The sequence below is a fragment of the Nicotiana tabacum genome, chromosome 20 (genome assembly GCF_000715075.1).
Source record: "Nicotiana tabacum cultivar K326 chromosome 20, ASM71507v2, whole genome shotgun sequence".
In the NCBI taxonomy this organism is placed as follows: Eukaryota; Viridiplantae; Streptophyta; class Magnoliopsida; order Solanales; family Solanaceae; genus Nicotiana; species Nicotiana tabacum.
Genome location: NC_134099.1, coordinates 35,923,524 through 35,949,830, shown reverse-complemented (window position 1 = coordinate 35,949,830; position 26,307 = coordinate 35,923,524). Strand labels below are relative to the sequence as shown.

The 26,307-nt window shown below is 36.8% G+C and overlaps 1 protein-coding gene across 1 annotated transcript; it reads left to right on the top strand.

The window, feature by feature from the left end:
- Nucleotides 1–5,042: 5,042 nt before the first annotated feature.
- LOC107817482 (UDP-glycosyltransferase 74B1) lies at nt 5,043–7,556 on the top strand. Its single transcript, XM_016643318.2, has 2 exons — nt 5,043–5,769; nt 6,613–7,556. The coding sequence occupies exons 1-2, from the start codon at nt 5,125–5,127 to the stop codon at nt 7,357–7,359; spliced, it is 1,392 nt and encodes a 463-aa protein (XP_016498804.1). The 5' UTR covers nt 5,043–5,124; the 3' UTR covers nt 7,360–7,556.
- Nucleotides 7,557–26,307: the final 18,751 nt, after the last annotated feature.

Genomic DNA, 26,307 nt, shown 5'->3' with positions numbered 1-26,307 from the left:
AAAAAAACACACGAAGTTAATTCTATTAACAAAAATACCCACGCGACTAATGGCAGAACTGGTGGGTGTTTCATTTAATGACGTGGCGATTTTTAATTGGGCCACGTGAAAATCTTTGGCGGGAATAAAAAATGGATATTATTTCAACCCATTTACCTTATCCGACCCATTTACAAAAATGGTAGTATCTATCACACCCATTCCCAATCATCTGATCTCCCCCTTTCTTCTTCTCCAATTGGGACACCACATACACACAATAACAAATTAGTTAAAGAATAGATAAACCCAAAATCAAATAACCCAAAATTCAAACCAGATTCTAAAATTTCTCCAATAAAACTCAGAATAAGTATTGAAACTCTTAAATGGAAAATCAACAGATACATTTGGGTTGTTAAGTAAGAAGACAAGGATCAAAACAAACCAAAAATCTTAAACAAAAAAATTGAGCCCAAATGCAAAAATTGTCCAAATATATCAATCAAATCTAGGAGAAATATTGAAACTTTGAAAGGGACAAGTAATGGAAATCTTTGGATTGTTCATAAGAAGACAAAAGAGCCACGAAATAACAGAGAAAAAATAACTACATATAACTGATACAAGCACACAAGAAAATTAAAACCAAGGTGCTAAAAAGCTTGAAATTATCACATTCTAGGATAAAGATTGAATCTATAAAAGGTAAAAAAAGAGAGTAAAGGGTTACCTTTGGGATGTTCATAAGAAGAAGAAGAGGAGGACAAAGAGCCATGAATTGCAGATGAATTGAAAGCCAAAGCTATATTTTCAAACACAAAGAAAGATTTGTTTCAACAAAGAAACGCTAAAAATTCTTTGTGGGATGAGAGTGGATGAGAGTGGGTATGCTCGGTGATAAGGAAAAAAAGAGGAAAAAAAGGCAAAGAAAAAGAAAGAAAATAATTAGGCGGGTCAAATAAATAGGGCCGGACCAGGTAAATGGGTAAAAATAAGACCTATATTTGATTCTTTGTCAATAATGCCACGTGGACCAATTAACAATTGCCACATCATTAAATGAAAGACCCACCAGTTCTGCCATTAGTCGTGGGAGTATTTTTGTTAATAAAATTAAGTTCGTGTGTTTTTTTGAATGGATAGATGGATGGAGTGTATTTTTTTGAACGGATAGATGGACGGAGGCTATTTATAAACCATTTAGCAAACGATAGGGGATAGTTTTGGCCCTTTTCCGTTTTTCCTTTTAAGCATGTCACAACTACTGGAAGTTCTATATTTCCTGTCCCAAACTTGCTATCTCCTGCTCTAAGCAATATTCCTTCCTATACTTCTGCATCACCAGCAATAGAGTTTCCTACTAACCTCAGTTCAGACTAGATGCCTCCAGATTTATCTCAAAGAGATCCTCCTTCCACAACAAACTCAGAAGAAGCTGCTTCTATGATTCCACCTACTAGTGATCCCTTTCCTATTGTCCCTCAGACTGTGCCTGCACTTTCTCCACGAGCTGCTGAGCCTCCTACTGAACAAAGAAGGTCCTCTAGACCAAGCAAGCCTCCTTTCTGGCTGCAAGATTATGTCACTACCTCCAAAGGCTCCAGCTGTGCCTACCTTATATCCTCCTATGTAGATTATTCCTCTATTTCTCCATCATACAAATAGGTCCTTGCAGATTATTCAGCTCACTCAGAACTAACTTCCTTCAAAGAACCTACATTTGATCCTCAGTGGATAGCAGCAATGAAGTTGGAAATTGAAGCTCTTGAAGATAATCAAACTTGGAGTGTTGTTGATTTGCCTCCAGGGAAGACTCCCATTGGGTGCAAGTGGGTATACAAAATCAAATACAAAGCCTCTGGTGAAGTGGAAAGGTTTAAAGCTAGGCTAGTAGCCAAAGGCTACAACTAGAAGGAAGGACTGGACTATGGAGAGACTTTCTCTCTTGTGGTCAAGATTGTAACTGTTAGATCTGTTATTGCTTTAGCTGCTTCAAGACAGTGGATGATCTTCCAGATGGATGTTTACAATGCCTTTCTAAATGGATATCTCACCAAGGAAGTTTACATGGAGTTGCCTGAGGCGTTTTCCAGACAGGGGGAGTCTAAGAAGATCTGCAAACTGCATAAGTCACTCTATGGACTTAAGCAGGCACCTAGGCAGTGGAATATGAAGCTGACAGAAGCTCTACTCAACATGGGGTTTCAACATAGTTATTATGATTATTCTTTGTTCACAAAGAAAGATGGAGATGATATTGTTGTCATTTTGGTCTATGTTGATGACCTTGTTATCACTGGGAACAGTCAGAAACTATTATGCAGTACTAGATCAAATCTTATGAAGAAATTCAAAATGAAGGATCTAGGTGAGCTCAAATTCTTCTTAGGAATTGAGTTTGCAAGATCCAAAAGAGGGATTTTTATATGCCAAAGAAATTATGCATTAGAGTTCGTTTCTGAGTCTGGTTTAAGTGGTGCAAAGCCAGTTGGAACACTACTAGAATTGAATCAGAAACTAACTTCAGTAGAGTATGACAATCACTTCAAAAATGACAATGTCCTAACAGATGAAAATCTTGACAATCCTGGTGCTTATCAAAGACTCATTGGAAGACTGCTGTATCTTACTATGACAAGGCCTGACATTGCTTTGGTGGTTTAAGTTCTCAGCCAGTATATGCATTGTCCTAATAGGTCTCACATGGAAGCAGCACTGAGAGTTGTAAGATACATAAAAGAAGCTCCTGGCTTAGGTCTCTTCTTGCCTGTAAAATCTTCAGATCAACTAAGTGCTTTTTGTGACTCAGATTGGGGAGCATGTATACAAATTAGAAGGTTAGTTACAGGGTACTTGGTAAAGTTTGAAAGTGCTCTTATATCCTGGAAGTCTAAGAAGCAGAGTACTGTGTCTAGGAGCTCTAATGAAGCTGAGTTTATAAGTATGGCTTCATGTGCAGCAGAAGTTACCTGGCCGGTAGGACTGTTCAGTGAACTTGGTGTCAAGGTTAAACTTCCTATAAACTTGGTATGTGATAGTAAAGCTGCAATCCAAATTGCAGCAAATCCAATCTTCCATGAAAGAACAAAACATATTGATATAGACTGTCACTTTGTAAAGGAAAAGCTAAGTCTAAGGATGCTAAAAACTGAGTATGTCAACATGAGGATCAACTGGCAGATATACTTACAAAAGGATTGTGAAGAGCTCAACATGTACATTTGCTGAACAAGCTAGGGTTGAAGAATCTGTATCAACCATCAGCTTGAGAGGGAGTGTTAATCAACATGGTTACCACTAGTTTATTTATAAAGTGTAAATGCTAAACCATAGCTAGTGAGTTAGTTAATAGTTAGTTGAGTTTGTTATAAATATTAGTCAGCTGTACAGTTTAACATAGCTTCTCTTTCAGAAATGAAAATTGCTCTTCTCTCATTTCCTCTCTTCTAGATTCTTCTTCTCCCTCCTTCTCTTAGCTCAGATCTCTCTTATGACAGCTAACAATAAATACGAATATTTCTTGTAACGGTTGCTCATTGAATGTTGTCTTTCTCAACCGATATCTTTCTTTCAAGTTTTCCCCCCGATTCGAGTATTTTTGAAACTCACTCAGCACCGGTCACATATTCGTAATCGGTGCCAGCTATTTGCTTACTCATATCTTATTTGACTTCATTGTCACGTGTCAGACAGAAGTATGTGCGCATATACCATCAAGTCTCAATTTGAAATAAAATCAACTTAAGCAGTTAAAAGTCAAATCTCTTTTAGTTCGGTCTTTAAAATAATAATTTAAATAATGAACCTATAAAACACGCAACTCACACTGAATATAGGGGCAGACATAAAAGCCGAAAGACTGAATTCCGAACCGGACCGAATTATTTCGGTATTTCGATATCGGTTTATTCAGTATTTCGGTACTATTTCGGTATAGGATTTTTAGTTATTCGGTATTTCGGTACGATCCTCGGTATTGAAATTTCGATATTTCGGTATACCGAAATACCGAATAATTTAAGTACACCTTCCTTCACTGCCCAGCCCGTTATCAATTTTCAGCCCAAGTTTCTAACTTGTTATTTCTTTCCCTTAGCCAGTAGCCTACTAAGATTAAGCCCAACGCCCCAACCTAACATTAGAAATTATTATAATTAGAAAAGTATAAAGAAAGTACTCACATTCTACTGCTATGCTCATGTAGTGATTTCTATTAGAAATTATTAGAAGTGAAGGTACTGCCCACATTTTCTTGTTGCTATACTCATTATCACGCAATTAGAAATTTTCTAATGAATTAGAATTCAGTAGTTCAGCACAGAGGCGGATGTAGCGTATTACCTACGGGTTCAACTGAACCTATAACTTTCGACACAGAGTAAAAATTTATATGTAAAAATTCTTTAAAATTGTAAAAATCGTAGATATGAACCCATAACTTTAAAAATATAATGGGTAACATTAAAATTGAACCCATAGAATTTAAATCCTGGATTCGCCTCTGGTTCAGCATTGTTTAGTTCACAAAAATATGGTACGATGCCGAACCGTATCGAAACCATACCGAACCAAACAAGAAGATATCGAACAATACCGAACTACTTTGGTACAGTATTTGGTATGCACACTTGATATATCGAATACCGAAATACCGAACCGTAATTTTCGAATACCGTACCGAAATACCGAACACTCACCCATAACTAAACATTAAAAAGCTAGAACTCAGGTGTTTAATGACTAAACGGAAGTAAGATCTAGATAATCCGTCACTCTGTTGATTTGTAAGGCTATCGACATGCAAAAGTGGAAGCAAAATGGAGCCGAAATTTTAACAAAAATGCTGAACCAATACCATGAAATTGATGAATGGTGGGACCCTATTTCACTCTTTTAGAATTTGCGTAAGACCAGAAAATAACTTCAATCGAAATCAAAATAAATACCAACCCTTTTAGGCCCCAAATCACTACGTGTGATTTGCAAACGTCATTAGCCTTATGTAAACAGTGACCTCATGCCAACATATTATCGCAGCCTATAAATCTTAGTTTACATTTCATTTTCTTTCAAACACACACACCTCACAATAGAACTAAGTTGTAAGAGTTTCATTTTCTTTGTTCTTTCTCACAAACCAAAATGGTAGGCAAAAGAAATGAGCCTCATGTCATATTTGTACCTTACCCAAGCCAAGGTCACATTAACCCTCTTCTCCAATTTGCAAAACGCTTATACTCCAAAGGTGTAAAAGCAACTTTAGCCACTACTAAATACACAGTCAAGTCTATTAATTCACCCAACATTTCAGTTGAAGCAATTTCTGATGGATTTGACGAAAGTGGTTTTTCCCAAGCCCAAAAAGCAGATATATATCTCAAATCATTCAAAGAAAATGGTTCAACAACTCTATCAGAAATAATAAAAAATTACAAGAATTCGACACATCCGATAAGTTGCATTGTTTATGATTCGTTTTTACCATGGGCTCTTGATGTGGCTAAAAAACATGGGATTTATGGAGCTGCGTTTTTTACAAATTCAGCCACTGTTTGTGTAGTTTTTGCTCACATTCATTATAAAACATTTTCATTGCCGGCGAAGATTGAAGAAAATGAGCCATTGTTATTGCCTGGATTGCCTAGTTTGTACCCAATTGATGTTCCTGGATTTATTAGGGAGCCTGAAAGTTACCCTGCTTACTTAGCCATGAAAATGAGTCAATTCTCTAATTTGGAAAATGCTGATTGGGTTTTTGATAACTCCTTTCAAGAACTAGAAGGAGAGGTACGTCTTAAATAATACTCCTTCTGTTTTAATTTATGTTAAATCAATTTGATTGAATATGTAGTTTAAGAGAAGCGATAAAGCCTTTTAAATTTGTAGTGTAAAATAAGGTATATATATTTTGTGTGCATTATAAATTATTGCATAAAACTAGACTGTTTTCAAATATGGAAAGAGATCATTATTTTTGGTACAGACTCTAAAACTGTATACTATAAATATATGTCCTACCACTACTTTATTAATGAGTGGGGCGTCATACATTTAGTTACATGTTAGTAATTGCCTTTTTACTTTATGATCTTTTGTGGGGCCATTCAGTTTTTCGTATATTCTCTACACCTAATTCTTTTACAATGATCAAAGTAATAAATCTTCTAGATATCTGTATAAAAAATTAGTACAAGTACTTCTGTAGATTTTAGAAACTAGATGAAGAATGTCACGAAAGGCTGATTTGTACAAATTGTCACATTTGTGAACTTGTATTTAGAAAGCATTTTCAGAATTAAACCACTTGTTTGAAATTTGAAAGTGGCCATCTTGTCTGAAGTATAAAATTCAAAAATCAAATTCAGATCATGAGTCTAATTTTGTAACATTGACCAACTTCTTAAATTAATACCACAAAAGTGGCCACTAAATGTAAATAACACGAATGCTACCAAGTTCAAACGTTGATTTTAAAAAAAAAAATAGTAACAGATGAAGAACAAGTAAGCCATGGTAAAAAAAAATACCTTTGGCTTTAGAAAATTAATCTTAAAAGAAGTGAAAAATTAGGAAAGAATGTATTTTATGATGTTAATTTTTTTTTTTTTTTTTTGGCGTGCAAAATTTCAGATAGCAAGTGGAGTTTCAAATATTTGGCCAGCAAGGTTAATTGGACCAATGGTGCCATCATCCTATTTAGATAACATAATAGAAGGTGACAAAGGGTACGGAGCAAGTCTATGGAAACCACTTAGTGAAGAATGTCTCAAATGGCTAAAAACAAAGCCAAATCAATCAGTAATCTACATTTCTTTTGGCAGCATGGTATCACTCACACCACAACAAATGGAAGAAATGGCAAATGCTTTAATAGACAGCAACATGAATTTCCTTTGGGTTGTAAGAGAAACCGAAAAAGGCAAATTGCCAAAAAAATTCATAGAATCCACAATTGGAAAAGGGTTAATTGTGTCATGGTGCAATCAATTAGAAATGCTAGCAAATCAAGCCATTGGTTGTTTTGTGACTCATTGTGGATGGAATTCGACTCTTGAAGGATTGAGCCTTGGCGTGCCAATGGTGGCAATGCCACAATGGTCTGATCAAATGACGGATGCTAAATTTATAGATGAGATTTGGGAAATTGGTGTGAGGCCTAAGTTGGATAAGTTTGGGATTGTTAGAAGAGAAGAGCTATTGTTTTGTTTAAAGGAAGTAATGGGAGGGAAGAGGAGTTATGAGATTAGGAGAAATGCTGGAAAATGGAAGAACTTGGCTAAGAAAGCAATTAGTGAAGGAGGTAGCTCGGACAAGTCTATTAATGTATTTGTGAACAGTCTTAGTCTAGCATGCCAGATGAAGAAGTACAAGAAATAATTCGTGATTGTCTTTTTCAAGAAATATAACAATCAAAATACATGTTAGACTTTAGTTTTAATTTGATTTGATTTGATTTGAGTTTGGTTTATTCGATTTTTCTTAAACAGCACCCCTAGTTGTCGTAAGTGACTAATCCTTGTATTCCATCGGCCACTCATAGAATATATGTACAACTCTCTAAAACATTTGTCTTATACTCTAAAGGCGCTTTCAACATTTTTATTAATTGGTCCGATACGTAAGCAATATTAATAGCAAAATAGAATTTAACTTCTTTATTATAGGGACAGCTCCTAAGTATCATTTTCATACCAACCAAACAAAAAGAAAATTGGTTAACGAAAAGTAAGAAGAAACGTTTGTTTAAAAGCGATGTACGAGAGAACACTCAAATCTCCACAAAATTCAACTAATTTTGACATGAATTTATCATGCGCACCACCGTCAATTATGGTATCCTTGCTAGGTAAAGGGAGAAGGGTGAATTGGTGGTAACCCCACAATTGTCGACTGCCGACCAACATGCGCCGTTTCCTACTACCTTTAATGGGATTTACGAGTCCAAATTAATCGAAATTCTCATACAAATATTAAATACTCAGTGGAAAAAAAAAATAACATCGGGCGACAACATATAATAAGAATTGATAAATATTTGACCTAATATTACATTTGGCAAAAACAGTCCATAAATTGGCTAAATTCCAAAAAATAAAACCTGGAATAAAACAATAAAAGAGAGAATTATATTGATTTTGTGATGAGATTACAATTGGATAAAACCCCTCTACTTATAGGGGGAAAATGACTTAGCTATAAAGTAACAAACTCTCTAAAAGATAGACATTCACCTAGAACACAATTCTATTTATAACACTCCTTGAATGTCAATTCAACAAATAATATGATTCGTTAAAACCTTAACTAAAATAAAATCAGTGGGAACAAAATTCTAGTGAAGGATGAGTACACATGTTTAGAAATACGCCTTTTGGTTGCCTCGTTAAAAATATTGCAAGGAAAACCTAGCCGGACAAAACCTTATAAGGGAAAAAAGAATACAATGCGTATTAACTCCCCCTGATGAGAGCATCAATTCACATCTTTGAGCCTTCACCTCACAATCTTGTACACTAACTTCTTGAAGGGTGATGTCGGTAGAGATTTGGTAAACAAATCAGTTGTATTATCACTTGAACGAATCTGTTGCACATTGATATCACCATTCTTTTGAAAATCATATGTGAAAAATAACTTTGGTGAAATGTGCTTTGTCCTATCTCCTTTTATGAATTCTCCTTTCAATTGGGCTATGCATGCTGCATTGTCTTTATACAAAATTGTAGGTAGTTTGTCACATTTTCAATCATATTTTTCTCAAATAAAATGTATTATAGACCTCAACCACACACATTCTCGGCTTGCTTTATGAATAACAATTATCTTAGCATGATTAGATGAAGTAGCCACGATTGATTGCTAGTTGATCGCCAAGATATGACAGTGCCTCCACACGTAAACACATAGCCTGTTTGAGATCGAACCTTGTGTGGGTTAGATAAATACCCATCATCTGCATAACCAACAAGATCAGGACTATAATCATTGTCATAAAATAAGCCCACATCGGCAGTCCCTTTTAGATACCACAATATGCATTTGATATCTCCTTGTAAGAACATAGCTATATCTTGCTAAGACATTAACTGAAAAAATTATGTTAGGCTTTGTAGTATTAGCAAGATACATTAATGCACCAATTGCTAAGATATGGTACTTCGGGACCAAGAAGCTCTTCATTCTTTTCTTGAGGTCAGAACGAATTCTTATTCACATCAAGTGATTGAACAACCATCAGAGTATTTAACGGATGTGATCCATCCATGTAAAATCGTTCCAATACCTTGTTTGTGTAGGCAGATTGATGAACAAAAATCTCATTTGCCAAATGTTTAATTTGCAAACCGAGACATAATTTTCTTGATTTATTTGCTCCATCTCGAATTCATTCTTTAAATAATCAATTTCCTTTTGGAGTTCTGTAGGAGTTCCAATAAGGTTTATGTTACGGAAAGTACAACAAACTCCGATGTTGTTTTCTTTATAAATATACATGGACAAATAAGATCATTTATATAATCTTTCTTTAATAAATACTCACTAAGGTGGTTATACCACATTTGTTCTGATTGCTTTGGACTATATAAAGATCTTTGCAATTTGATTGAAAATATATTTTGGCACTTTAAATTATATGCATCATGCATTTTAAATCCTTCAGGAATTTTCATGTATATTTCATTATTAACTTTGCAAGGTAGGCTGTAACCACATCCATTAAATGCATTTTAAGCTTTTCATGGACAACAAAACTAATGAGATAGCGAAATGTTATTGCATCCATGACATGTTAATATGTATCTTCATAATCTACACCACCAAGCCTCTATGAAAATCCTTGTACAATAATGATGAGTTTTCAATGTCTTAGCCTTATGTTTTGATGATCTAACAAACTTACTGTCAAGAACTAGATAGGGAACCTGACACATTTAGTTTACATTGCCAATCAACGAACTCCAGCTAAATGTGAACTGCTATAGCTTCAAGAGATAGAGAACCAACACAAGGACCTGATACCCGTGTGGTTCCCTGACAACAGTACTAAGTCAATTGGGTACAGCTGGAAAGCGACGTGACTGCCTGCATTGCACTATTTCCAGTGGTCACTTGTCCTTTGACCAACCAAGTAATTACATCATTCAAGTGATGTCATCCAAGTTGTATTAACAAGTGCATTACAATAAAACATCACTTGAACACTTGAGAACTTCTTCAAGCATTCAAGCCATCTGATATTCCAGCATTCAATTCTCAAGTGCATCAAGAACAAAGTTAAACACTACTACGGACCAGTTCCTAGATCCAATATTTTGTTGTCCTTAGTTGAGTTGTAACTTTGTATTTGTTCATCATTGTAATTCCTAATTTGCTTAGCTAGAAGCGTGGCTTAGGAACCCTTTTGTAAAATAATAAACCCTTAGTGTTTGTGTCATAACTAGAGTTAGTCATGAGTTGAAGTCTTTGTAATAGGTGTATTGAAAAGTGGCTTGTAATATGTGTATTACAAGTTAGTGAGGGATTAAGATTTTAATTCCTAGGTTACAATAGGTGATAAACTGAAGATTGCTCAGTAGTGAAGTTAAAATCCTACCAGTGTAGGTCGTGGTTTTTTACCCTTTGAGCAGGTATTTTTCCACATAAAACTCCCTGTATTATTTACTTACTGTTTTATTAGTATTCTCAGTAAAAACTCATAGAGGACCTGGTACTATATAGTTTGGTGGACTCATATAAACTATCAATTGGTATTAGACCGGGTTCCTCCTATCAGGATAACACCTAGGAAGGATCCATATGGCTACTCCACCAAATTTTGAGGAAAGTCAATCTACGTACAGACCACCCAAGTTTAATGGGAAATACTATGTGTGGTGGAAGACGAGAATGCATGATTTCATCATGGTTGAAGATTCTGAGTTGTGGGATGTCATAAGTGATGGTCCTTTTGTTCAAACAAAGAATGTCGGAGATCTTCCATTGACGATGCCAAAGACCAGGAAGGAATATACCGATGCAGATAAGAAAGCCGTGGAGAAAAATTTTCGTGCTAAGAAAATTTTGGTGTGTGGGATAGGACCTGATGAATACAACATGATCTCAGCTTGTCAATCCGCCAAAGAGATATGGGAAGCTTTGCAAACAGCACATGAGGGAACCACTCAAGCAAAGCAATCCAAGATTGATATGCTTACTACTGAGTATGAGCTCTTTAGGATGAAAGATGATGAATCTATCCAGGACATGCACACAAGATTCACTTCCATCATAGATGAGTTACCCTCACTTGGTGAAATCATTCCCATGAACAAGCTCGTGAGGAAAATTCTTAGTATCTTGCCTAGTTTATGGGAGAGTAAAGTAAATGCTATCAATGAAGCAAATGACTGGCAGGAGCTGACCATAGACAAGCTAGTAGGAAATCTGATGACCTACGAAATGAAGAAGAAGATAGACAGTGAAAGAAGAGAACCAAAGAAAGAGAAGAACCTAGTACTCAAAGCTGAAGGAAATGACTCAAGTGAGGAAGACTGCGACATGACTTACCTAACCAAAAGATTTCAGAAAATGGTCAGAAGGAATGGGGGAATACCAAAGAGAGGCAATTCCAGCAGATCAAAGAATTATGACCTCTGTCATAAATGTGGAAAGTCAGGGCACTTTATCAAAAAGTGTCCTCTCTTAAAGCAAGAACACTTCAAATACAACCCTGATAAAGTAGCCAAGAGAAATGTCGCTGATAATGTTGTGAAGCAAGCTCTTGCAGTATGAGGAGATTCCTCCAGTGAGTCTGATGAAGAAACTGATGCAGGTGATAACTCTATGATGGCAGTGGAAAGTGGAGAAAATGAATATGATTCAATATTTGCTTCGATGGCACAATTAGACGATGAAGAAGATGATAAGGTAAAATTCAGGGATGTTCAGAGAAATTTGAAATCCTACTCTCCTAAAAAACTCATGTCATTAGAAAATATATTGATTGATGCATATCATAGTCTTATAGATGATAAGGATTCCTTGACCATAGAATTAGGAGATGCTGAACAAACCAGAGATGACTTGGTAGTGTGTGTGGTTGATCTAAAAGAAACTATAGACAATCTAGAAAATGAAAAGAAGGCTTTAACTGAGAAAATTACTAGTGTAGAACATGAAAGAGATGATCTGGTGGTGGTAGTAGTTGACTTGAAAACCCATTGAGAAATTCAGTAAAGAAAAAGATGCCTTTGTGGAGAAAATGACTTCTATTGAGCAAGAGAGAGATGACCTCTTAATAGTAATTGCAGACTTAAGGGAAACAATAGAGGAACCTGGAGCTGAGTGTAGGCCTGGAAAGTTAGAAAAAGGGAAAGAAGTAGCCAGTGAGGCACACATTAATCTTGAAAATGAATTAAAAGCTGTAAAAACTAGTCTGTGTGCTGAACTTGAGAAAACTAGGGAGCTCCAAGCTGAACTGGAAAGAGTAAAAAATGATCTTGAGAATTCCTTAAGTGAACCTGGTCCTCGGAGGCTGTCACTGTCATGTATGTTAATAATGGTGGTAACAGACAGGGAATAGGGTTTCAAAGGGAGAGAACTCCTTATGACCCTCATAGAAAATATGTTATTGTACCCGATAATTCGCTGTGTACCCACTTTGGGAACAATGGGCATTTCAAGGAAAATTGCCAAGCCAGGGTTAAGTCTCTGCAGAAAAACAAAGCTTTTGCTGAGAAAGTAACTGCTAAAATGGGACCAGGTGCCACTCATAAAAAATGCATGTTACCTGCTTGGACTAAAAGAACACTTATTCATCCTCTTTCTTACTACAAGGGACCCAAAACTTGCTTGGGTTTCTAAATCTAACCGGTGATCTCCTTGTGCAGGGAACAGTGAAAGGAAGCAATCAACAATGGTACATGGACAGTGGATGCTCAAAGTACATAACTGGAAACACCATGGACTTTCTTTCACTAAAAGCCCTGCAAGGAGGGAGTGTATCCTTCGAAAATGGGAAAAAGGGATACATTCTTGGTATTGGAAGAAATGGAAAGTCACCCACTCTCTCAATTGAGAATGTGTACTATGTCAATTGTCTCAAGTACATTCTCCTGAATGTCTCCCAGATATGTGACAAGGGAAACAAAGTGAAGTTCTTGTCTAAGATATGCACAATTACAAGTCTAGTAACAGGTGAAGTAGTACTGGTGGCCAAAAGATACAAGAACATCTATGTTGCTGAATTCGAGTCTCTACAAAGTGGTGATCTGAGTTGTTTGAAAGCAATTGATGATGACGCTAAACTGTGGCACAGAAGATTGGGGAATGCAAGCTTTTCCCTGCTGAATAAGCTGATTCAGAAGGACCTGGTTCGTAGTCTACCTATGTCAAAGTTCAAAGAACAGAAAGTCTGTGATGTTTGTGCTAGAGGGGAGCATGTGAAGTCCTCATTTAAGCCTAAGAAAGATGTCAACACCTCAAAGCCACTTGATCTTCTTCATATGGATGTGTGTGGCCCTATGAGAGTACAAAGCAGGGGAGGAAAAAGATACATTTTTGTGATAGTGGATTGTCACACCTCCTTCTTCCGCCCCCCGCGAGGGTACACAGGAGTTTTTTCCAATTAAAGGACAATCGAAATGGAATTTATTTATGTATTTCAGAGTCTCCACTTGGGAGATTTAGGGTATCCCAAGTCACCAATTTTAATCCCAAATCGAGGAAAAGAAGGACTCTGTTTAACAGTCAGCGCACCAGAAATCCGGATAAGGAATTCTGTTAACCCGGGAGAAGGTGTTAGGCATTCCCGAGTTCCGTGGTTCTAGCACGGTCGCTCAACTGTTATATTCGGCTTGATTATCTGATTTTATACAAATATGAACTTATGTGCAAATTTTATCTTTTTACCGCTTTCATAATTGTTATTATTATTTTTACAAGAATGTGAACATCGTTTAAAAACATGTCTTTGGATTGCGTCACATAAAATGCACCCGCGATCCGGAACGTATTTTTATTCAATGTTTTAGGATTTGGATATGGGTCGCATAAATGCGCACCCGTGTTTAAGAATGTATTATTATTAAAATTGTGCCTAAAGCGATTAGCGTATTATTATTTATGGGTAAGACTGTGGAATTCACTAAACAGTCCATCCCGAATTCTAAATACTCAATTAAATATTTATTGAGGGCCCCACAATTGGTGCATTTTATTGGGCGAGGCTCATCTCATTTTATTTTTAAAGGACAGTCCTAAAATGCCTACATTTTTCTCTTATTAAATTTGTCTCTACAAAATAAAAGAGAAAATATCTTAATTTATTTACATGTTATTACCTAGTTACATTATACTAGGCATGTTCTCAGTTTGTCAAATTAAAAAAAACATAGCAATTCTAATTTTAATCCTAGACCATTTACATGCTGAAATTAACCAATATTATTTAACTAAACAATATTTCTACCAAATTCCTACTAGATGGCCTATTCGTTTGATTTTTACTTGACGGAGTTACTACACTATTTATTTATTTTTAGGCAATATATAGATAGTTCAATCGTTAAGCTATCGCCGGATGTTCCACCATATGTATTAAATAGCTACATGATTCTGATTTTTGCAAGCTAAAATAATTTATACATACAAATAAAATTCAGAATATAATTAAATATAATTCAGAATTTCAACTCTTCATTTTTCGTATTCATGCTTCATATTTCGGTTTATAATAACCAGCGTGTCAGTTGTGTACCTGATATTGGAAGCAAAAGAAAATGAAGATGAGAATCAGCAGCAGTAATAACAATACAACACAACAACAACAGTCCAGCAACGGTAACAACCCAGGAACAGAGTTTGCAAACCAGTGGAACAGTAATCCCAAAAACAAAAGCTTCAAGCTTTGATGAAACCACAACAATTAATGCTGATTTCAAACAATGAAAGAAAGCAGAAGATTTTTTTTTAGTTTTTTTTTTATTTGAAAGTTTAAAATATTTTTCGGAATTTTCTTTCTCTCTTAAATATTCAGCTTTTTTTTCTCTCTCTTTGTGTTTTAATTCTCTCTCTTTGTGTTTTAATTCTCTCTCTTATTTTTCTCCTCTATTCTCCTCCGTCTTCTCCCTCTAAATCAGATTCAAGACTTCTCTATATATTACCAATCCTTTAATCAATTAAAATCAATCACTTTCTCCTACCAAACTCATTATCTTCCCACTCATCCCCATTACATTAAATAAATATATCAACCCCACCCCATTATATTTTGTCCCCCATGCCTACCATAAACAAATACAAGATTCCCCTCCACTATATTTTGTCTTGTCCCCCATTAAATTAAACAATTATATCAAAAACCCATCCCATTACATTTTGTTCCACATGCTTAACATAAAGAATTACAAAATGTTCAATTACCAAACTACTCCTCCGACCTTATTGCAATTACCATTTTACCCCTGAACGTACTATAAATTACCAAACTACCCCATCAGCTATAACAATCAATTAATCAAACTTAACCAAAATATAGACAATATGATCAATTTCTAACAATGTTCAAACAACAAATCACATGAACATGATTTCTTCAATATTTCAATAACAAATCACATGAACATGATTTCTTCAACATTTCAACAACAAATCACATGAACACAAATTGAACAACAAAGAACAACTAAAATTTGATTGAACAATATTTTAGCAATAAACAAACCTATTTTCGGATTCAACAACAACAACAACAAACAAGTATATTCAGATTTCTAAATTCAATAATATTGAACTTAAAATCAACTCTAATAACATTACAACAAACAATTCCTATATTAAACTTAAACAAGATTATGAGACAAATTCAAGAAATAATCATAAATGATAAACAAGAAATCAAACTATACAAATTTCGGATTCAAGATCAACCAAACATAATATGAACATGAATTAAATCTATTCAATAACAATAACAAACAAACTTTATTCAAACTTCGAATTAAACTTAAACAAAATAAATAAACATATTCAAATCACTAATCTTCAAATAATCAATTTAACTTCAACTTAAAACAAACATCATAACAAAAATGAACGATTCACACTAAAATAAACACTCAAGATTAAATTACTTGATGAAGAACTACCAAACTTCAAACATAACAAACATGAATCTGTCACCTTCATGAATTTATCAACAAATCCAAACAAATCGGGGGTGCAACAAGGCTGTCATTTCTATGTAAAACATTTACAAATTAACAACAGGTATTAAGAATGGAGAAATGGAACCTTTCGTTGAATGACCAACTCGAGTTGACGTACAAAAGACTCGACGGACCAAAGCTCGATGTTGAGGCGCTGTAATGGCAGCCATGGCTGCCTGTATCGATGAGGTAGAAGCTGGACGAGGCAGCTGGAAGGAGGAGAAGAAACAGAAATAGTAACAGCTGCGTGTGCAGCATGACGAGGAAGCTGAAGCGGAATGAAGCAGTGGCGACCATGGATGTCGAGCTCAAGCTTGAGCTCGACGAAGAGGACGAAGGCAGACGCGGCGAGAAGCTGCTAAAGCAGAAACGTGACCAGCAGCAGGAATGGTGAAGCTGAAGATGCAGCGACGCAGAAGCACGACGGAGCAACGATGGAGCTCGTTTTTGGGCTGGTTTCGAGCAGCTCTCATTGCTGCGTTTTGGAGAACGGAGCAGCTTGGTCGTTTGGACTTGAGGTTGAGAAGATGGAAGCAGAAGGGCGGTTGAGAAGATGGAAGCAGAAGGGCCTCCATGGATGACGAAGGATCAGCAGTAGCAGCTGCAACGACCGGAAGAAAACGCAGCAACAGTGGTGGACGTGAGGCTACTCCAATGGTCGTTTGGTTTTGACAACGGGAAACGGGGGGAAAGCAGCCATGACTGCTCATGTTGGGGTCGATGGGACGATGGAGAATGTCGTGTGTGTGTGTGTGTGTGTGTGTTGAGGTGGTGGAGGCGTGAGGAAGGGCAGCCATGGGAGGTGAGCTTGGAGGTTGGAGAAGATAAAGATAGGAGGGGGGTGGCAGATGGTTTAGGTTATTTTTTAGGGTTTGGTTTTTTTTTCTTTTGTTTTGTTTTGTGTTGTTTTATGAAATGTAAGATAATAGGGGTGTTGGTTTATGGACTGGGTCGACCCAGTTCGAAATGGACTGGGTCGTTTGGGAAGATTGGGTCTCTTTGGACCTATGACTTAAATTTGAGCCCAATTCCGATTTTCTTTATTTTTTGCTCTCTTTTCCTCTTTTATTTTTCTTAAACTAAATTATAAAAATACTTAAACTATTATTAAGAACTAAATTAAGTTATAAAAGCGCAACTTAACTCCCAATAATAATTAACGCACAATTAAGTAATAATTAAGCATAAAATTGTATATTTGGACATTAAATGCTAAAAATGCAAACGATGCCTATTTTTGTAATTTTTATTTTTTGTAAAACAAACTTAATTACTAACAATTGTAGAATTAAATCCTACATGCAAAATGCGACATATTTTTGTATTTTTATTAATTTAACAAATAAACATGCACAGACAAATACAAATAATTATTCAAAATATCACAAAATTGCACACCAAGGAAAATCATTTTATTTTTGAATTTTTTGGGAGTAATTCTCATATTGGGCAAAAATCACGTGCTTACAGCTGCCCCTCTTTGCCCGAAGACACGAAGGGTTTTCGTGCAAAGATAAAACGAGCGATTTTTGCCCATCCGAGTACTCCGTGTGAAGCATTTTTTTGAAAAAGATTTGACCGAACCTTTGCTTCAAAGGTTTCCTACATATCCTGGGCTAAACAGGAATCAGGTCAATGTAGTTCGGGAAGTTTTGGTAGCTGGGACTACCGTGGGACTGCAATGTTACTGTTGTTGCATGCTATTACCACTGCTTACCGATCTCCTTGTTACACCGTGCTTAAAAGAAAACAAGAAGCTAGGCTAGACTGCAATTTGTTCTTGTTGCCTTGCTTTCTTGTCTGTTTGCATTTTTTCGGTGCTTTTCTTCTTTGTGACACATGCACTTAAGTTTGTGCTGGGACCTCTTGTTGCAACCTTCTGCTTCCCGGTGTTGGGGATTTTTATTGTTTCCTGCTGGGGATTCCTGTTGTAACCCTCTGTTTTATTGTCTTCTGACTTGATCTTGAAATGTATTCCTCTGTTATATGGGCGGGCTCCCAACTTCAATGCTCGAAATCTAAAGACTGAAATATATTCCACTGTTATATGGGCGGGCTCCCAACTTCAGCGCTCGAAATTTAAAGACTGAAATGTATGCCTCTGTTATATGGGCGGGCTCCCAACTTCAATGCTTGAAATATAAAGACTGAAATGTATGCCTCTGTTATCTGGGCGGGCTCCCAACTTCAACGCTTGAAATATAAAGACTGAAATGTATGCCTCTGTTATCTGGGCGGGCTCCCAACTTCAACGCTTGAAATGTAAAGACTGAAATGTATGCCTCTGTTATCTGGGCGGGCTCCCAACTTCAATGCTTGAAATGTAAAGACTGAAATGTATGCCTCTGTTATCTGGGCGGGCTCCCAACTTCAATGCTTGAAATGTAAAGACTGAAATGTATGCCTCTGTTATCTGGGCGGGCTCCCAACTTCAAATAAACAACTTTTGAAATAAATGTCATTCCTCTCTTCAGGGCGGGCTCCCAACTTCAATGCTTGAAATGTAAAGACTGAAATGTATGCCTCTGTTATCTGGGCGGGCTCCCAACTTCAATGCTTGAAATGTAAAGACTGAAATGTATGCCTCTGTTATCTGGGCGGGCTCCCAACTTCAACGCTTGAAATGTAAAGACTGAAATGTATGCCTCTGTTATCTGGGCGGGCTCCCAACTTCAATGCTTGAAATGTAAAGACTGAAATGTATGCCTCTGTTATCTGGGCGGGCTCCCAACTTCAACGCTTGAAATATAAAGACTGAAATGTATGCCTCTATAATCTGGGCGGGCTCCCAACTTCAATGCTTGAAATGTAAAGACTGAAATGTATGCCTCTGTTATCTGGGCGGGCTCCCAACTTCAAAAAATAATTCGCCATTCTGTTATTCAGGGGGGCTCCTAACTTCAACCAATAAATCGCCATTCTATTCTTCAGGGGGGCTCCTGATTTCAACCAATAAATCGCCATTCTGTTCTTCAGGGGGGCTCCTGACTTCAATAACTTTTCAAAAATGCCATTCCTTTCTTTGGTTGGCGAGATTTTAACAACTTTTTTTTTAAAATAAAACGCCTTTCCTTTCTTCAGGCGGACTCCTGACTTTAACCAGTAAATCGCCATTCTGTTCTTCAGGGGGGCTCCTGACTTCAACCAACAAATCGCCATTCTGTTCTTCAGCGGGGCTCCTGACTTCAACCAATAAATCGCCATTCTGTTCTTCAGGGGGGCTCCTGACTTCAACCAATAAATCGCCATTCTGTTCTTCAGGGGGGCTCCTGACTTCAACAACAACTTTAAAAATGCCATTCCTTTCTTTAGGTTGGCGAGATTTTAACAACTTTTTTTTAAAAAATAAAATGCCTTTCCTTTCTTCAGGCGGGCTCCTGATTTCAACCAATAAATCGTCATTCTGTTCTTCAGAGGGGCTCTTGACTTCAACCAATAAATCGCCATTCTGTTCTTCAGGGAGGGCTCCTGACTTCAACCAATAAATCGCCATTCTGTTCTTCAGGGGGTCTCCTGACTTCAACCAATAATCGCCATTCTGTTCTTCAGGAGGGCTCCTGACTTCAACCAATAAATCGCCATTCTGTTCTTCAGGGGGGCTCCTGACTTCAACAACTTTTCAAAAATGCCATTCCTTTCTTTGGCTGGCAAGATTTTAACAACTTTTAAAAATAAAACGCCTTTCCTTTCTTCAGGCGGGCTCCTGACTTCAACCAATAAATCGCCATTCTGTTCTTCAGGGGGCTCCTGACTTCAACCAATCAATCGACATTCTGTTCTTCAGGGGGGCTCCTGATTACTTAAAATTTGAATTGTATTCCCTTATTCTCCAGGTGGGCTCCTGATTGTTGATACTTCAACTGTTCTTCCTTGTTCTCCAAGTGGACGCCTGATTGCTATTTCAACTGTTCTTCCTTGTTCTCCAGGTGGACGCCTGATTGCTAATACTTCCATTGCTCTTCCTTGTTCTCCAGGTGGACGCCTGATTGCTATTTCAACTGCTCTTTCTTGTTCTCCAGGTGGACGCCTGACTGCTGATACTTCAACTGTTCTTCCTTGTTCTCCAGGTGGACGCCTGACTGCTGATACTTCCATTATTCTTCCTTGTTCTCCAGGTGGACGCCTGATTGCTGGGGATAATACCATTGGGGGAGTCTCCTTTCTTCCCCTCCTTCAAATTCAATATTTTTTTTTCTCTCAACAATACTGGGGATAAAAGTGTTATCTCCTTGGGATAACGTTGTTGAGGATAACGCTGCTGGGGAATTTTATCCCTACAAATCGATGCTTCATTCTTCTGGAAGCTACTGGGGATGATAATGGCTTTTTGCTTTTCTGAGCACAAGTGTCATCCCTTTGTTCTGTCTGCTGGGGATAACTTCCTCCATCGAAACTTATTATGTTGGGGAAACACTGGTTCAAAGACCACTTCCCTTGAGACTGGTGTTATCTTTATTCTTCCTCGAATGGGTACCTGACTTCCAGAAAAATTTCTTAAATGAAAGGAAAATTTTCTGCCCCAGTTTGACAGTCTCCCTTATGACATGCATTTCTGTCATCAATGCCATTTCCTTTACCTGTTTCAAATTAAACAAAATTTGTTAGTTTAAAACACGGTGGTTGGTTGTGATACTCCTACTGGGGATGACTTTCCCTTTCTCCTTCCTTGCTCTGCATTCCACAACTTGTTGGGGATGATATTATTTGCTGGGAATGATCCCTTTCTGCTGGGGATATCCCTCTTCTTTTGTGGCACAGCTCAGAAATTGGCATTTCCCTGACCTTTTAGTCTCATATGAATTTCCCAAATCATGCTCATTGCTCTCCTTGATTTGTCCACGGGCCTTGGCCTTGAGGTTTAATAACCTTTGATTTCGGCAAGGATATCCCTCTTGACACTCGTCAATCCTTTTGTCAATTCCCTTTTGCTGGGGATATCTTTCTTGACACTGGCCTTGCGCTCGTTCCTTGCTGACTATACCACTTGGATGTACTAGCCAGATCTCATCTTGCATAATTGGAAAGCTGATAGCCTATTTTGAAGTCATTTCCCACTGGTTCTGACCAAACAGATTCTACTGGGGAATTTTCTATGAAAGGAGAAAGATAAAAAGGAACAGAATAAAAGACAAAGGAAAAAGATGACCTTTTAACAAAAGAAACTATAAATAAAAACCTATCAAACGCAGACACCGACTCTAATGGTCATGACATGCATATGTGGCATATCCCCCATCTGATTCCCAATCTTATTCGACTTGTAGTGCCCGAAGGGTTTTCACTATCATGCCTCTCTCATTTTAGGTTTTTCTCTCAGATTTCATCGCCTTATGGTGTCCATGAAGATTTTCACCGATAAGACTCTCTCGTTTATATCACTTCCCAGCTGAAGATTTGGAGTGTTGCCGGTATGACTCTCTCTGCTGGAGATTAAAGTCCTTTCTGCTGTGGAACAGAATGTTATGTTCGCCGGTAAGACTCTCATTTGTCTGACTTGGCATCTTTTGCAGACTGGTCAGAAGATCTTTCTTTGGACCGTAATGTGGGATTTTGGATAGGTTTAGAAAGAAAGGGTATTAAAGGCTCAAAAAAATAAATTTGGGGTTCAAAATTACAACCTTCGAAATCATATTTGTTTACAACAAGCGCAACCCTTGCCCCAGTTTCTTGCTTGGGGATTATTTATTATTATGTTTTTATTTTTAATTTTTTTTAATTTTTTTAATTTTTATTACACCATGTACACTGTGACCATTGTGGCCATTATGCACCCTATGACCGAGCCGTGAAGCGCCTACGTATCCTCTTTGAGGAATCAGGTCAAACGTAGTTCCCAATTCCTCTTTTTCTTTTGACTTTCTTTTGTTTTTTTTGTTTTTTTTTGTTTTTTTTGTTGATTTTCTTTTTCTTTATCTTCCAGGCTCGTATTTCCTAGTTGTTGCTATTGATTCCGAATGAGGGGTATGAAAGAAAATAAATAAGGCTCAAAAGAGGTAACGAAGGATAAAGTGTTTAGGTAGCAGAACAAAATGCCTTCGTCATTCCAGTCTTCAAAACATGCCAAGTGCAAACAACACAATTGAACATAGATTTATAGTCTCTTCCGATGGTGCTGGACTTGACAATTATGTTAAACACTTGCTTTTTCATTTGTCATTTCTAAAGCACTGCTGGGCGACACTCTCACTCTCATGAACGACCCTCATGCCAATCTGGTGAATCCTGCATTTAACGGTTTTCTTTATGTTTAACTTGCCCCAGTTCCACATGACTCGGGCTCCGAATAATTTCAAACCGTCCTTATTTACTTTAAATGTTCTAATCACCTCTCCAGGGTTTTATGATTAACTTTACAGACTAGGCCCAAACTGTGTGCGCATGTCATGTCACTAGAATCGGCGTTGGATAAAAATGATAAAAGGACTAAACAAAAAAGAAAACTGAAAATAATAAAGGACCGGATTTGCTTTAGACTACCGGCGAGATGGTTTGGATAACAAAACAAACAAAACAACCAGAAAAAAAAATCCTAACATAGCCTGGACAAACTTAAACAAACCGTTATGACAAAACGGAAAGATAAGACAGTTTGACACAAGACAATATCTGAATTATAACCCTAATAATCCGAACACCAGAAATGACAACAAAATAAGTCACCACAAGCTTCTCTCTTGCTAACCAAGGAACGGAGCGTCCTCCCACTTTATCAAAACTGGCATCTCAGCCACTGAGCTTCGCATCAGTATTGCCCAGACCATTGCCAACTTCAATATCATCAACTTTAGTCAACAAGTCCCAATAGGATTCGAGTGCTTCTGCTATCAGGCCTGATCCCCGCAAAGTGTGCTTCTGGGTCTTGTATTTCCGGCTTATCACAAACCAACCACCTTCTTTCTTTGCGATTCAAAATAAAATAGGTTAGAATGGACTCAGTCGGTCCCCATTATTAACAACATCTTTTTTTTCTTTTTTTCGATTTTTTTTTCATTCATTTTTTTCATTTTTTTTTCGATTTTTTTTCATTTTTTTTCATTTGTTTTTTTGTTGTGGTCGAATCTTATGGAGATTGCCTACGTATCATGACCCCGCATGAATCAGACCTTGCGTAGTTCGGACCAATAAAAGATAAACAATACTAATCATTTTTTCAATTTTCATATTAAAATAAACTGGGTTTGAAAAGGTTTGAAGATGACCTACAAACTCGAAAATCAAACAACCCATATATTCCAATTACAGATTTATAACCTTGAAACAAAAAGACCAGCTTCCTTTCCCCGTTTGACAAATGCAACCAAACGGCTATTTTTGCAAATGTGGCCCCTTCCAAATCTCACATGAATTTTGAGGCCGGGGAGGATTATTTTATGACACTTTACAAACTTGTCCATTCTTTTACGAAAATAGCCCTTTGACAACTGAAAGATACTCTGAGGCTATTTCGGCAAGAACGGTTTAAGACGTGGCCGAAGCTGGCTTGACTTATTTTGACCAAAAAATTCAAACGGTATTCACCTGACCGTTGAATCTTTGTTTTTTTTTGTTTTTTCAAATTACAATAAAACCTGGTGTTGCAAACACGGCCCTTCAGCGTCTCGGGGACGAAGATTTTTTAAGGCTGTGTGGGTCAATTGGACCAAAAATCCTAAACATGACCCAAAAGGTGGCTGTTTATGCAAAGTTAGCCTTCCGGCGTCCCTTTCGGGAACATTCGGCTATGTCTTGTCAAAACAGCATCACCCGACTTCTTTATGACAAAATTAAAATTTGACATATTTTTTTGGCTATTTTTTTAGCAAAAGGGGAGGCTGGACACCGTCTGACTTATTTATGACAAAATTAAAATTTTGACACGTTTTTTATTTATTTATTGGTTTTTGGCTATTTTAGCAATAAAAAGGGGTTGGACTCGATGAGGGTTGCCTACGTATCTCACATCCGGTGAGAATCAAACCCGTGTAGTTCGGGCCAATTAACCGAACTATTTTAAAACAGGATTTTTTTTTCAGCAGCAAATAACAAAACCACTTTCAAAACACGACTCTTTCATTTTCATTTTGGCATTTTCAGAAACAAATAAAAAACTATTTTAAAAGAAAGACTCTTTTTCATTTTCATTTTGGTATTTTCAGAAACAAATAAAAAAAACTATTTTAAAAGTAAGACTCTTTTTCATTGTCATTTTCAGGGGAAGACAAACTATTTTCCTTTTTATTTTATTTTTTTATTATATTTTTTTTGAAAAATAAGACAGAGCAACGACTTTTTTTTTCTATTTTTCCTTTTCTTTTAATAAAACAAGCTAATAAGACAATTTTTTTTTTCATTTTCTCAAAATTTCGGCAGAGTTTTGACAATATTTGGGCATTGTTTTTTTTTCAAAAATAAACAATCAATTCCCTAACCGCTATTTTTTTTTATTTTTTTTTAATTTCAAAATATTATTCCTAATATTCAAAAGATAGTCAACACACTAGTCCGAATAAAATAAATGCGCAAGTAGCAGCAAGTAAGATGCATCAGGATGGTCATTTTCATTTTTTGGTACACCTGTCCTAGACAGACCCAACCCTTGTGTTGAGCCTCCAAAGTCAAATGCACGTGATGCAAATAATCGTTCCTACTAGGGATCCGGCATGAAGCTGAGTTATTCTAAGTGAAAAACCTGAGGCATATTGTTCTAGCCCTGGCTTACCCAAGTGGACAGCTTGAGCCGAAATGGGGGCAACGTACCGGGAGCACGAAAGTCTGCCCGGCCTAGTTACTTGTCCCAACTTCGTCTTATTTGGTATGACTTCTAACAGAAAGGTGGGCCACGCGCACGTGTGCACCATAAATTTAGAAGACTCAGAAAGAAGGAGGTTTCGTAGCAGTTTTATATACACAATTCAGATAATATTAAAGCGGTAAAAAGAAACATTTAGCACATTAAGCATAAACCATGTAAAAATCAGATAATAAATAAAGCCAACTATAACAGTTATTTTAAGCTCGAATTCTTGAACCCTGAACCAGTGGTTCTGGATAAAAGTCCTTGTATCCCCAGCAGAGTCGCCAGAGCTGTCACACCTCCTTCTTCCGCCCCCCGCGAGGGTACAAGGGAGTTTTTTCCAATTAAAGGACAATCGAAACGGGATTTATTTATGTATTTCAGAGTCGCCACTTGGGAGATTTAGGGTGTCCCAAGTCACCAATTTTAATCCCGAATCGAGAAAAAAAGAATGACTCTGTTTAACAGTCAGCGCACCAGAAATCCGGATAAGGAATTCTGTTAACCCGGGAGAAGGTGTTAGGCATTCCCGAGTTCCGTGGTTCTAGCACGGTCGCTCAACTGTTATATTCGGCTTGATTATCTGATTTTATACAAATATGAACTTATGTGCAAATTTTATCTTTTTACCGCTTTCATAATTGTTATTATTATTTTTACAAGAATGTGAACATCGTTTAAAAACATGTCTTTGGATTGCGTCACATAAAATGCACCCGCGATCCGGAACGTATTTTTATTCAATGTTTTAGGATTTGAATTTGGGTCGCATAAATGCGCACCCGTGTTTAAGAATGTATTATTATTAAAATCGTGCCTAAAGCGATTAGCGTATTATTATTTATGGGTAAGACTGTGGAATTCACTAAACAGTCCATCCCGAATTCTAAATACTCAATTAAATATTTATTGAGGGCCCCGCAATTGGTGCATTTTATTGGGCGAGACTCATCTCATTTTATTTTCAAAGGACAGTCCTAAAATGCCTACATTTTTCTCTTATTAAATTTGTCTCTACAAAATAAAAGAGAAAATATCTTAATTTATTTACATGTTATTACCTAGTTACATTATACTAGGCATGTTCTCAGTTTGTCAAATTAAAAAAAACATAGCAATTCTAATTTTAATCCTAGACCATTTACATGCTAAAATTAACCAATATTATTTAACTAAACAATATTTCTACCAAATTTCTACTAGATGGCCTATTCGTTTGATTTTTACTTGACGGAGTTACTACACCATTTCTCTCTTAAATATTCAGCTTTTTTTTTCTCTCTCTTTGTGTTTTAATTCTCTCTCTTATTTTTCTCCTCTATTCTCCTCCATCTTCTCCCTCTAAATCAGATTCAAGACTTCTCT

What these genes read in the sequence shown, in the direction of transcription:
- LOC107817482 (XM_016643318.2), top strand. Translation starts at nt 5,125, where the DNA reads ATGGTAGGCAAAAGAAATGAGCCTCATGTCATATTTGTACCTTACCCA. An exon ending in TTCAAGAACTAGAAGGAGAG is followed by an intron (nt 5,770 to 6,612) that starts GTACGTCTTAAA and finishes GCAAAATTTCAG; the next exon opens with ATAGCAAGTGGAGTTTCAAA.